General features: G+C 37.2%; 1 protein-coding gene across 1 annotated transcript; it reads right to left on the bottom strand.

Moving 5' to 3' along the window:
• Positions 1–9,629: 9,629 nt before the first annotated feature.
• LOC127861554 (complement C1q-like protein 4) lies at positions 9,630–10,778 on the bottom strand. The gene is made up of 2 exons (XM_052400162.1): positions 10,710–10,778; positions 9,630–10,188 (listed from the first exon to the last, which is right to left on the bottom strand). Exons 1-2 carry the CDS (start codon positions 10,768–10,770, stop codon positions 9,758–9,760), a joined length of 492 nt encoding a protein of 163 aa, XP_052256122.1. The 5' UTR covers positions 10,771–10,778; the 3' UTR covers positions 9,630–9,757.
• Positions 10,779–12,040: the final 1,262 nt, after the last annotated feature.

The following is a 12,040-nucleotide window of genomic DNA, read 5'->3' as shown; positions in this document are numbered from 1 at the left end:
GTGTACTTCCGATTATACCACATGTTATTAAGTCTTCCTTTTCGGCGAAACTGTTCGCAAGGATAGACAAAATAATATGAGGGGAGGAGGGTGGGAAACCTATAATATCAGGTATTTATTCATAAAACTACAATTTGTATACAAATTTTACATTTTTATTTCATACAATACTTACCTGATATTACAATAAAGATTTTCTAGATTAACTAGCAATATCCCAGGAGGTGGGTATTATTTTGTAAAATAAAGCAAGTATATAAACTTACCAGTTTAATGACTGTAACACTTTCTTTCCCTTTTTTCCACTAAACACTTTCTTGGTGACAGTGGTGACTATTCGCTTGTAGTCTAAACAAATATATACCAGAATTAACAGTCACAACCCTCCTATTTTACACATGTTTGTATAAAAAACTGCTCCTTTGCAGTTATATCCTCCTCATCGTTTCGATATTGCAGTCCGCCGAATAAGCGCACCTGTGGAAAACTCTGTGATACATCATGCTTACCTAAGCATTTAAAAAGTTAAAATTCACAAGATTCAAATAATGCTTTGTAAAAGTGGTCTCCTTGGACCAATCTGCTGCCTCTAGAACCTGCTTGAGAGATGCGCCCTTGAATAAAGCCCAAGAGGGTCCAACACTTCTTGTAGAATGTCCAGTCACCTTTCCTGAATGTTTATGTACAGTCTTGTGAGAAAATTTGATAATGGACACTAACCATCTCGATATTGTTACTGGAGTCACAGGATGATGAGGTTTATTAATTGCCAAAAACAATTTCACAATGTCTCTTTCACTGACACATCTATATTTTTCTGTATGCTTCAAGTAATATGTAAGTGCCCTCATAGGATCCAACAATTTGTCACTAGGAAAATGAGGCACAAAAATATTGTTACTCTGATGATTAGGCCTATCAGTTTTGGACAAACCAGTTCTCAAAAACGTAACCCCATGTTTTTGAACATTTACTAACCCTTCTCCAAGAGTGAGAGACAGCAAATCACTACACCTCCTAAATGTTGTAATCGCCAACAGAAAACAGGCTTTCCAGGTGACATACTTCAAGGACGCCGCTCGTATGGGTTCAAAAGGTGGTCTCTTCAGGCAAGCTAAAACAGACAAAAGATCCCATTCTGGAACCAATCTACGCATGGGTGGACGTTCATTAAACACGCCTCTCAGCAGTCTGATAACATAAGGATGTTGGCCTATAGGTATATTATCAATAGAAGCAATTACTGCCGACAACATCTATATCCATTAATGGTTCTGTATTTTAATCCATTGTTAAACAAAAATGTCAGAAAATCTGCACAATGCACTACAGATGCTGAATATGGATCAATCTGTTGTTTATTACACCAGCTATTGAATTGTCTAAATTTTGATGTGTAATCCCTTTGTTTACCTTTCCTCCAAGATTTGGCAAGTAAGGATCTAGTGTCTTTTGAAAACCCTTTTGTAGAGAAACTTCTGTCGATAACAGCCATGCAGTCAACTCCAGAGCCTGCGGTTCTGGATGACTGACCAGACCCTTGCATTGAGTTAACAGGTCTATCAGGGGAGGCAATTTGATTGGGCATGCTATCAACAGACTCAATAGTGTCGGATACCACAGTTGTCTCGGCCATAAAGGGGCAATCAAGATCATTGTACACTGAGACTCTTGTAAATGAGACAGAACTCTGGGTAACAACTGAATTGGTGGAAATGCATACACAAACATATTCTGCCACATTATTGACAGAGCATCCAGAGCAAAAGCTTGCGGGTGGGGAAGCCATGAACAAAACAGAGGAGTTTTTTTGTTCTCCAATGTTGCAAAAAGATCCAACTGAGGTTGACCCCATAGATTGAAAATTTTCAAAACCACTGAACTGTTCAGAGACCATTCTGAGGGACTTATTCTGTATCGACTTAGTGCATCTGCTCGGAAATTTCGAGACCCCAAAATGTGAACCGCTTTCAAATTGATTTTGTGTTTCAAGGCCAACTCCCATAGTTCCATAGTTAGATGACACAACTGGACAGACTTTGTCCCCCCCCTGACGATTTATATATTGACAAACAGTGGTATTGTCCGATCTGATCAGTACATTGTGTCTCTTCAAGCGTGATAGGAAATGCCTTAAACATAAAATCACTGCCTTCATCTCCAGACAATTCATATGCATTCTCTTGTCTTGAACAGACCACTGACCCTGGCAATTGAAATTGTTTACATGACCACCCCATCCCCACTTCTTGCTTGCATCTGTGGTTAAAGTTACTGGAAAAGACATTTTGCTGAAAAATCTGCCCTTGGCTATGTTCTGATCCTGTAACCACCAATTCAAATGCTGAGCAAGCTGTGGAGTAATGTTCACTATAAAGTTCATAGACATGTACTTTGGATTCCAGTGCTCTAAAAGATGAAGTTGTATAGGTCTCGTAAACAATTTTGCATTGGGTATCAGTTCTAGACACGAGGCTATCATACCCAGAAGAACCATGTAATCTCTGGCCGTTAAATTTCCTGATAGAATTTTGGTCACAGCCAACTTTAAGCTTTTTTGTCTTACTTGAGTGGGAAAAACAAGACCCTCCTGTAGACTGAACAGGCTTCCTAAATATGTAATGGTCTGACATGGGACTAACTGAGATTTCTCTATGTTTACAATCCAACCTAGTTGAAACAAGAGGTTGAGAGCTGTGGATAAGTTTTGTAACAAAACAGAGCGAATTTTGTGTAGGCATAGCCAATCGTCCAGATAATTGGATAATCTCAGACGCAGTTTTCTCAGATGAGCTACTACCACAGAACTGACTTTTACGAATGGTGATATGAATCTTTTAGATCTATCGTCACAGCCCAATCTTCTATCTCGACTAAGTTCAAGACTTGAGCAATTGTTTCCATTTTGAAGTGCTGTTTTCTGAGATACCGGTTTAGAGATTTTAGATTGACTACAGGCCTCATTTCCCCAGTATTTTTTGGCACTAGAAACAGCGTACTGTAGAAACCTTCGTACATTTGAGACTGAGGAACTTTTTCTATAACATTTTTTTCCAAAAGATTCTCTATTTCTTTTAGAATTAAATAGTGATGTTTTTTGGGAACCACTGTATGTTTTATGCCCTTGAAAATGGGAATTTGATTGAATTCCAGCTTGTGACACTTTTCTATAATGTCCAAAACCCATTGGTCTGTAGTTATTTTTGCCATGCCCCTAAAAAGTGAGTCAATCTCCCTCCAACAGGTATCTCTGATTTGTTAACATGTATACTGACCTTGTCATTTGTCTGTGGGTTTGTCAGTGTTCCCACGCCCATAAGACTGCCTGAGCCCCTGTCGTCGTGAGAAACCTCTACTGGACGATCTAGGGAAGTCTCTACTGGACGACGGGTCTTCAAAACGACTCCTGTACTGGACCTTTGGGATACGAAAATTATTCCAATTGGTTCCCGAGGTCTGGGGAATTGTGGATGTCGCTGGTTTGCCATATGACTCACAACGTGGTCTTTTTGCGGTGTCAAAATCAGATGGAAATTTCCGTTTTGGACGCCTCACATCCGGAATCAAGTCATCGACCTGTTTCTTCTTTTCTTTTCTGGCCTTCAACAAAGGCTCAAGTCCAGGCCCAAACACACCGTCACCTGACAAAGGTAAATTGGAAAATTGCAAATTGTCATATTGTACATATAGCCCAGTGTCAGTCATGGCAACTGCTCTCCTGGCAATGTGATGAAAAGCACCGGTCCGCCCTAGCTGGTCAAGCACTTTTGTTGAAATGGCGAACACATCCTTCACCTTTTGCACTATGGTTTCTTTATCCAAGTCCTGGGTTTGCACTGAAGTGAGAAGGCTACCAAGTCCTTGCTGTAGGTAACATTGCATAACAATACCCATACGAGCTGCATGCTGACCTTTGAAACAGATCTTGTCCACCATTTTGCATGGCTGTGTAAATAGCACTTTGCCTTTGTTCTTCGCAAAGGAAGCCTTTTGCCCATAACGTTTTGTTAAGCATCCGTCCACCAACTCATCTAAAGATGGCAATTTGAGCGTTTTTTCACATGATTCATCCACTGGGAACATGTCAACTGACTCCTCATTGAAGGCCGTTAAAAAATTAGGCTGATCGCACCTAAAACTCGTGTTTAGAACCTTCAATTGCGAGTCATCCAAACAAATGCCTTCCTTCAAAGGTTTATGCTTTACCAATGCATCCTCGCCAAACATTTCAAAGAGACACTGTTTTGTGGTCTCAGCGAGATTTTCACCATTATCCACCGTATCCGAATAGCTATCGTCCGAATCGGCGTCCGCCAAAATAGATAAAACGTCATCTTGCAAACGTACATGGTTATCAGAGTTTGTCTCTGTATGGCATGGTGCAAGCCGTTTCCGACCATCAGAGTTTGTCTCTGCATGGATCTGTGCATGCGGTGGAGAACTGGCCACCTTGCCTAACACACGCGTAACTAATCCCTCCAGTCTATCGAACTAGCTTCTAACAGAGAATATTTAGATTTTCTCTTTTTCTTTCTCACGTGCTCTGACTTTGTATCAGACGCCATTTTCATGATATTGTTCGCCAATGACTCGTCGAAACTCTCCGACACAGGCGACAGGTTTGTTCCATCGTCCGAAAATTCACCGTCTTCAGACATAATGACTATCCCCTCTTACGAGAAAAGAACTTTCTACTATCCTGAACTTTAAACAACTTTAAACTTAAATCTTTAAAACAACGATGCGAACTGTTTCGCCGAAAAAGGAAAACTGAATAACATGTGGTATAATCGGAAGTACACCTGCGCATGCGCAGAAAAAGCATCAGGTGTATTCTCCGGATAAACCGGAGTAGTGTAAAATACGGACTAAGAAAAAGGCAATCCTTATTGTAATATCAGGTAAGTATTGTATGAAATAAAAATACTGGGTATATTTTACACAACACAAACGGTTTAAAATACGCGATATAAAAACAACGCACGACCTTGCAAGGATTTGTTCGCAATATTCTCTAATGTAACGTTAAACATGTGTTGTATTTATCATTGAAACAGGTGGATCAGACCTCAATCAATGCTAAATAATATATTTAACGTTCAGCACAAACCCGTTTAAAAATACGCATGAATTTATACAAAATCACACGTATCTCCTTTTTCTAATAAAGGTACATTATCAATTAAATAATTCTGATATAAATTGCACGAAATTTCACCTTCAAAATTCCACTAGAATGATTTTACAACTTACTCAATATTGTGTACACACTACGCTACCTGACCGATACTCTATTGTATACGGATTAGTTTATGAATGAAACACAGTGAGATAAAACGGTAGTTGTCATGTCATGCAGGGCCAGGTTTATATCCTATAATTAGTGCAGTGACCAATTTTCGAGTTCAGTAAAAAAAATCCTAAAAATATTAATACAAACATATAAATAACATCATACAAAGGAATACGAATAATGCACCCGTAATTAATGAAAATATTATACTTAAATAAAATTACTTAAAACACTAATGAATTTATCAAATAGAATTCACAATCAAGTGTCAAATCACTTAACGCAGTAATAATACACAGTCTGATCTTCAATCCATCGACGAAAAGCGTGATCCTCGGACAAGTACACTATAGCGTAGTGGTACCGGTAATCAGGAATGATTTGTATAGAGCTCAATTTCAAAGCATGCTATTTGTTTAAACAGTATTATCACAACCCGGGGTTTAATATTTATATGGTCGGTCCATGGACAATTCAAAAATGGCCATAAAGAATACCTTCCTCGTAGAAGTATGTATTCTTCTTTAGGAGTGCTCTGGCAAGGCTCGCTGTGTTGCTGCTAGGGGAAGTCACGATGAATTCACGTTGGGCGCCATTGTTGCCGGCCTCGCCAGCCGTAGTGGGTGGAGAATAATACCAACAACGGTTGATGTTTCTATATGTAATTACCCGTGCAGACAATACATATACATTAATCTGCAACAATAGCATTAAATTATAATATGAAGATAAATGGATTAATGTTAAGAATTAGATGAAAAATCACTTCAATATAGCAAACATATAACAATGCAAACAATGCAACCGCATCGACATGTTTACCAAAACAATATTATTTCAATATATTAATACTACTACTACTACTACTACTACTACTACTACTACTACTACTACTACTACTACTACTACTACTACTACTACTACTAATAATAATAATAATAACAAGGGACAAAATTGTCACAAAACCAGGTTTTCATTGTGAAAAAAAAATCTGATAAAGGGAGAAAACTCAAACTAAACTTTTGAAATGAACAAACAAAATTAACCCCCTTTGTAAGTTTGTTTTAAAAAAATCTATTTTTAGTCGTGGCGACCTTGACATTGGAGATATTGACGTGATTCTTTCGTGCGACACACCGTCCCATGATGGTGAACAAATGTGCCAAATGATTATAAAATCTCACAATGAATGACATAGTTATGGCCAGGACAAGCTCATTTATGGCCATTTTTGACCTTTGAACTCAAAGTGTGACCTTGACCTTGGAGATATCGACGTAATTATTTCGCGCGACACACCGTCCAATGATGGTGAACAAATGTGCCAAATGATTTTAAAATCTGACAATAAACGACATAGTTATGGCCCGGACAAGCTTGTTCCGCCCGCCCGCCAGCCCGCCCGCATTCGCCTATCTAATAACCAGTTTTTATCTTCGGAAAACCTGGTTAATAATATGAAATACCTGCAGATATATGTAAATATAACTGCTAAATGCTGAGCACATAGAAATGGCGTCTATCTATCTGAGTGCCGCTGTCATGTTTGAAAAGTGGCGCAATGGGTTAGAAATCCCGTGCTCGTGCGCATAAACGGTGTTAGCATGAACTATAACAATAGTGGTTAAACCCTACCAATACTACAACTACAATACTAATACCAATTGACAATGCCGACTTAAAGATAGTGGCTTGGAATCTGAATCGATTTTACTAAAAATTATTACTTTATCTTCCGCACTATTAGAGCTTATGTCATGAAATGTGGTAAACTTATTGTATTTTTCTGAATCCTCGGGAATTAACAGTTGGTAAAAACTATTGCTTATGGCATACACAGATTGAACATTACTAGGTTGGTGCTAAGGAGAAAATACTAGTAGCAAAAATTTAGATTTATGATGAAGACCCACATCATAAGCTTAATGCTAAATATATGAGTGTACCTGTCACTTTATGTGTGAGACAAAAAATAAACAACAACATACTTATTATCACGAACTTACTGTTATCAACAAGAATTTTTTTACAGTAAACAATTTACCAAACCATAATTAAATAAAATATAATCAAATATATTTCACCTGAATTTAATATCATTTTTTTGTTTATTTTCATTTCATTAAATTCATTTTCATCTTTTGAAAGTAAAGATATTAAGTCATTATGGAATGTGGCATTTAACATATAGACAGCAGCTGCGTATTGCATGTGAATGAGGCAGTTTCCACATAAATATGATTATAAAATAACAACCCGGTTATTAAACTGCATGTACATCCCAATTGATTAAAGTCAAGTTTTTGTATGTTCAAGCTCATAAACAAAATAACACATTCAGTATGTTCATTTATACCCTTATCTTCTCGCCCTTGTTTCTGTGCACTCAACACATATTGTATTAGACACACTGTTATGAGTTTGCATATATTCGGATAAGTTCCTATCACGCGTTTGTTAGTTCAATAACACGCTCAGTCATGGCACTAAATGTGAATGAGTTGACTTCATCAAAGATGTAGAACCAAAAAAAAAATATACTCCACTCATCCAGTACGCCTTCTATGAAGAAATAATAACAAGCAATAATCAAATAAAATGAATACCGTATCCTACACTTTCGCTTCTTATATGGTCTTCAAAAAATTAATCAAATACAGTTGACAAGACTAAACTTCTGCGTTTCGCTTATTTGCATTTTTTTCAAAGTGTCAGCATAATGTGCAAAATAATAATGGTAATACACAACATGGTCTCAGGTGTGCCAAATGAATTTTTAGCAAAGGATTATTAATTATTAAGTTCAAGTGTACAACACACTATTTTGTAATAAAAATATTGCAAAGTGTGCTACTGGCACTGCATTATGCACATTTATATTTAAGCAAAAATAAACATTCATTTATATAATAAACAAGAAATCTGATACTTAAAAACACTAAGTAGATATTGTTTAATGTACAATGTATTACTCAAACAACATCTAAAGCAATTTTCAATTTGCAATGCATTATGGGAAACAGGAAGTGTCACACAGGGAGGCAAACAGACGCATTTTAACGTAGAAAATCATATAATGCAAGGAGATAGAGTACCATTACCTACAAAATAATACATTTATTGTCGTATTTTTTATTGAGTAATGCATCTACGTGTCATGTAGCGTTTGTTGAAGTGCCTATGTTGCTCCAGCGGTCTTTGATTTCCATCGCGAAAATAGATGACGGCAGGAATTATTTGACTTGATAGCCTATAAGGTAATGTCTCTCTGTATTTCAGAAAATTGATACAAATAAACGGTCAACGCCCGCTTCGCGGGCTTTTGTCCGTATCAAGATCAGTTATAAATGCCGCTCCAATTTCAATTATAAATTTTAGTAAAAAAATATCGTATCAACGTCAATAATTAATGTCTAATCGAGATCAGTTATACGTATCGTAACGTGATCAGTTATAAATATCGTGACGTGATCAGCTATAAATATCGTAACGTGATCAGTTATAAATATCGTAACGTGATCAGCTATAAATATCGTAACGTGATCAGCTATAAACATCGTAACGTAATCAGCTATAAATATCGTAACGTGATCAGTTATAAACATCGTAACGTGATCAGCTATAAATATCGTAACGTGATCAGCTATAAATATCGTAACGTGATCAGCTATAAATATCGTAACGTGATCAGCTATAAATAACGTAACGTGATCAGTTATAAACATCGTAACGTGATCAGCTATAAATATCGTATCAAAGTCAAGTATACATGAGCTATCGCTATAGGTAACACATGAAGAAGAGAGGTAACAAATATGGTTGTTTTATTGACTATCGATGGATTGTCTATGCTGTAGATCTAAAATAAAGTACGCAATATTCAGCTGTATTTTAATACGCAGTCTAATCAAGTATCTTAACATCATAAAAAGTACAAAATGATAGAATAAACAAACGTATTTACGAATATTCCAATTGTATAATTATGCAACGTATTCATACAGTAAAAAATATCAATAGATAGGCATCAATGGTGAACTCGTAACTCTCAAGAGATAATAACAATAATACTTTTATGAAAAATACTCGCTTTCAAGCAAATGAGTATTAACTTTAAATCATTTTCCCCCGAATTTACTGAAACAAAAACAGATAAAGTGCTTCCATGATCTGTTTGTACTAACACAGTCTTAAACTCCCGAAAAAGGACAAGCATTAGCCTTGAACTAGTCATATTATCAAAGAGCTTTAATATTAATGCTCACTTTACATTTGATTGTAAAACATTTAGTTACCTCTCCGTGGTTAATGTATTATTCATTTTTAACAATATGTAATTGTAATATGCAGCATTGCAAGTAAGCATTCACAATAAAACACTGATAGTGTTTTATTGGGTAAAGGTCTATTATAAATTGATTCTAAGAAGTCTAATAACAGGTTCGTGAACATGGTAAGTCTTTATCACTGCAGCAGAACGCCGGTGAAGACGGTGAACCCATCGCCGTAGAAGTCGCCCTTAAACATTTTCATCTCACGCACGTGCACTACGTCACCCTGGCTTAATGACGTCACAACTGTCAGCGACGATGATGCGCGCTCGATTTCGGTGTCGCCTGCTGCGACCACGCCTATCACCTCGGGTTCAGCTACGATCTCAGCGCAAGCCTGCTTGTGATACTGCGCGCGCACGGTTACCGAAAACAGAAACCTTCCGGCGCAAGGAGCCTTGAACGTTCCGGAAGTGACGTCATAAGCGTTACCCACGTTGGTCATGACGTCATCAAAAAGTATTGTCTGATGAGATCGAAACGTGCGGTTGGTTGAAAGGCGTGCAGTGAACGCCACGGCGTTGCGTCCAGAGCCATATTTAGTTTCGTTGCTCCCATCCATGTCTGTTGGAGAAAAAGAACGTAATTAAAACGGGTTTTGTAATTGCATAACATATTACGTTAATGAGTTTATAACCATACATGTTAACATTTAAGGAAATAATATATTACAGCCGAAGGAAGGTCTTATATTTGGCGCAATTCAAAACCGCTACAGGTTTCATACATATATAAGTCGTGTCCTGGGAAAACTGGCCATAATGCATGTGCGTAAAGTGTTGTCTCAGATTATCCTGTGCAATCCACGCAGGCTAATCAGGGACGACACTGTCCGCTTTTTAGAAATTTTTCGTTAAAATAAAGTCTCTTTTTAGCAAAAATCCAATTTAGGCGGAAAGTGTCGTCCCTGATTAGCCTGTGCGGAATGCACAGGCTAATCTGGGCTGACACTTGACGCACATACATTAAGCCCCGTTTCCTCAGAACGCGTCTCATATGTATAAAACATATTCTTAAAACAAGTATCTCTACATTAAATCGTGAACCTGGCTTAACATGCACATTGTTATGACACTTCCGGTTACCTTTCATAAGTTTGTCCAGTTTCTCCTCTAGGGCTCGAACTTTGAACCCGACGATCTGCATGTCATTGTGGAGCCAACGATATTCTCCCTTTCGCTCCGCTGCCGACGATGTCCTTTGATCGCCGTTGCTCCCAGAGGATGAAGTTTCCATAGCAGCAGATAGATTCGACATACTGTTGAGTTTGCGTTTGATACCGATTTACCGTGTATAACTGACAATTTAACACTGAAGTATATTTGTTTTGGAAAAAAAACTCTAAAGTAGTGCACAACTAAAAATTATGTTTATTCCAGAAGAACTTAAGAGCAGTTTGGTTCGCTCATTTTCAAGACTGTTTTCTGCCGCCGCGCAAAGAAACTTCTAGCTGAAATGCATTATGGATGATTACTATTTTAGCTCGCCGGAAGCGCTATTGCTGATAGTGCAAACTTATTAGCAGCATTGTGTTAATACAAACTTGCGTTCGTACCGTGTGATGTTAATCCGCGCTTTCAACCCATTTTGGTTTTATACATTATGGTATTGCTTTTCACCAAGATTAAAGACAATATGCAGGATTATGGTGTTGAAAATTGGTTTCGTGAAGGTTGTTTACACTTACCGGAATTCGAATATAAATACTTAAACATGTTCTGAAATGTATTGAATGATTTTGCCTTTCGGCGAAATTGCACATGCACTATTCCATGGAGGTATTAGCGAACAACTAAAGGAAACATCGCTAACATTAAGGGGCATATTCATAATTATATTCATAATAAAACGAAGTTTGCATCCATTGTACTTGAACACACAGTTGGTTTTTATTGCTTTCTAGTACAAACTATCGAGAAAAACGATGATAATGAATTATATTATTATGTTATAGTTAAATATTCGTTCCACTTCACAAAATTAAAACTATTCGAGTAATTACTAAATGTTGAAAGTGTCAGTGCCCTGTGTGCATACATAGCAAGATGCCCTGTGTACGAGATAGAAAGAATGTCCGCCTTTTCTAAAATAGCAGGAGGACACATGTAATATGGGAGTGGGTGGAACCACGGTCTACTTTAATATATACTGTCTTCAAATAGAATAGCGAAGTGCGATATGGCAATGAAATTCTTTATATTATTAAGGTGTATAAAACCGCAATTATATTGCATTCAGATTGTTGTCGGGTCAAGGTTACAGTTGCTAATAATAGCAAACAGTTTTCGTTTTATGTGAAATTTATATTGAGAATGGAACAAGCAATGAACAAATATTTTGTGTTAATGCTTGTTGGCTTTGTTACGTGTCTGAAACACTTCTTAATTAGCCAACCAAATATGAGTAATGTGTATCT

The sequence above is a fragment of the Dreissena polymorpha genome, chromosome 16 (genome assembly GCF_020536995.1).
Source record: "Dreissena polymorpha isolate Duluth1 chromosome 16, UMN_Dpol_1.0, whole genome shotgun sequence".
Lineage (NCBI taxonomy): Eukaryota > Metazoa > Mollusca > Bivalvia > Myida > Dreissenidae > Dreissena > Dreissena polymorpha.
Note: the sequence above shows the minus strand (reverse complement) of the source record. Positions and strands in the feature narration are given on the sequence as shown.

What these genes read in the sequence shown, in the direction of transcription:
- LOC127861554 (XM_052400162.1), bottom strand. Translation starts at nt 10,770, where the DNA reads ATGCAGATCGTCGGGTTCAAAGTTCGAGCCCTAGAGGAGAAACTGGAC. An exon ending in ACTGGACAAACTTATGAAAG is followed by an intron (nt 10,189 to 10,709) that starts GTAACCGGAAGT and finishes TTTCTCCAACAG; the next exon opens with ACATGGATGGGAGCAACGAA.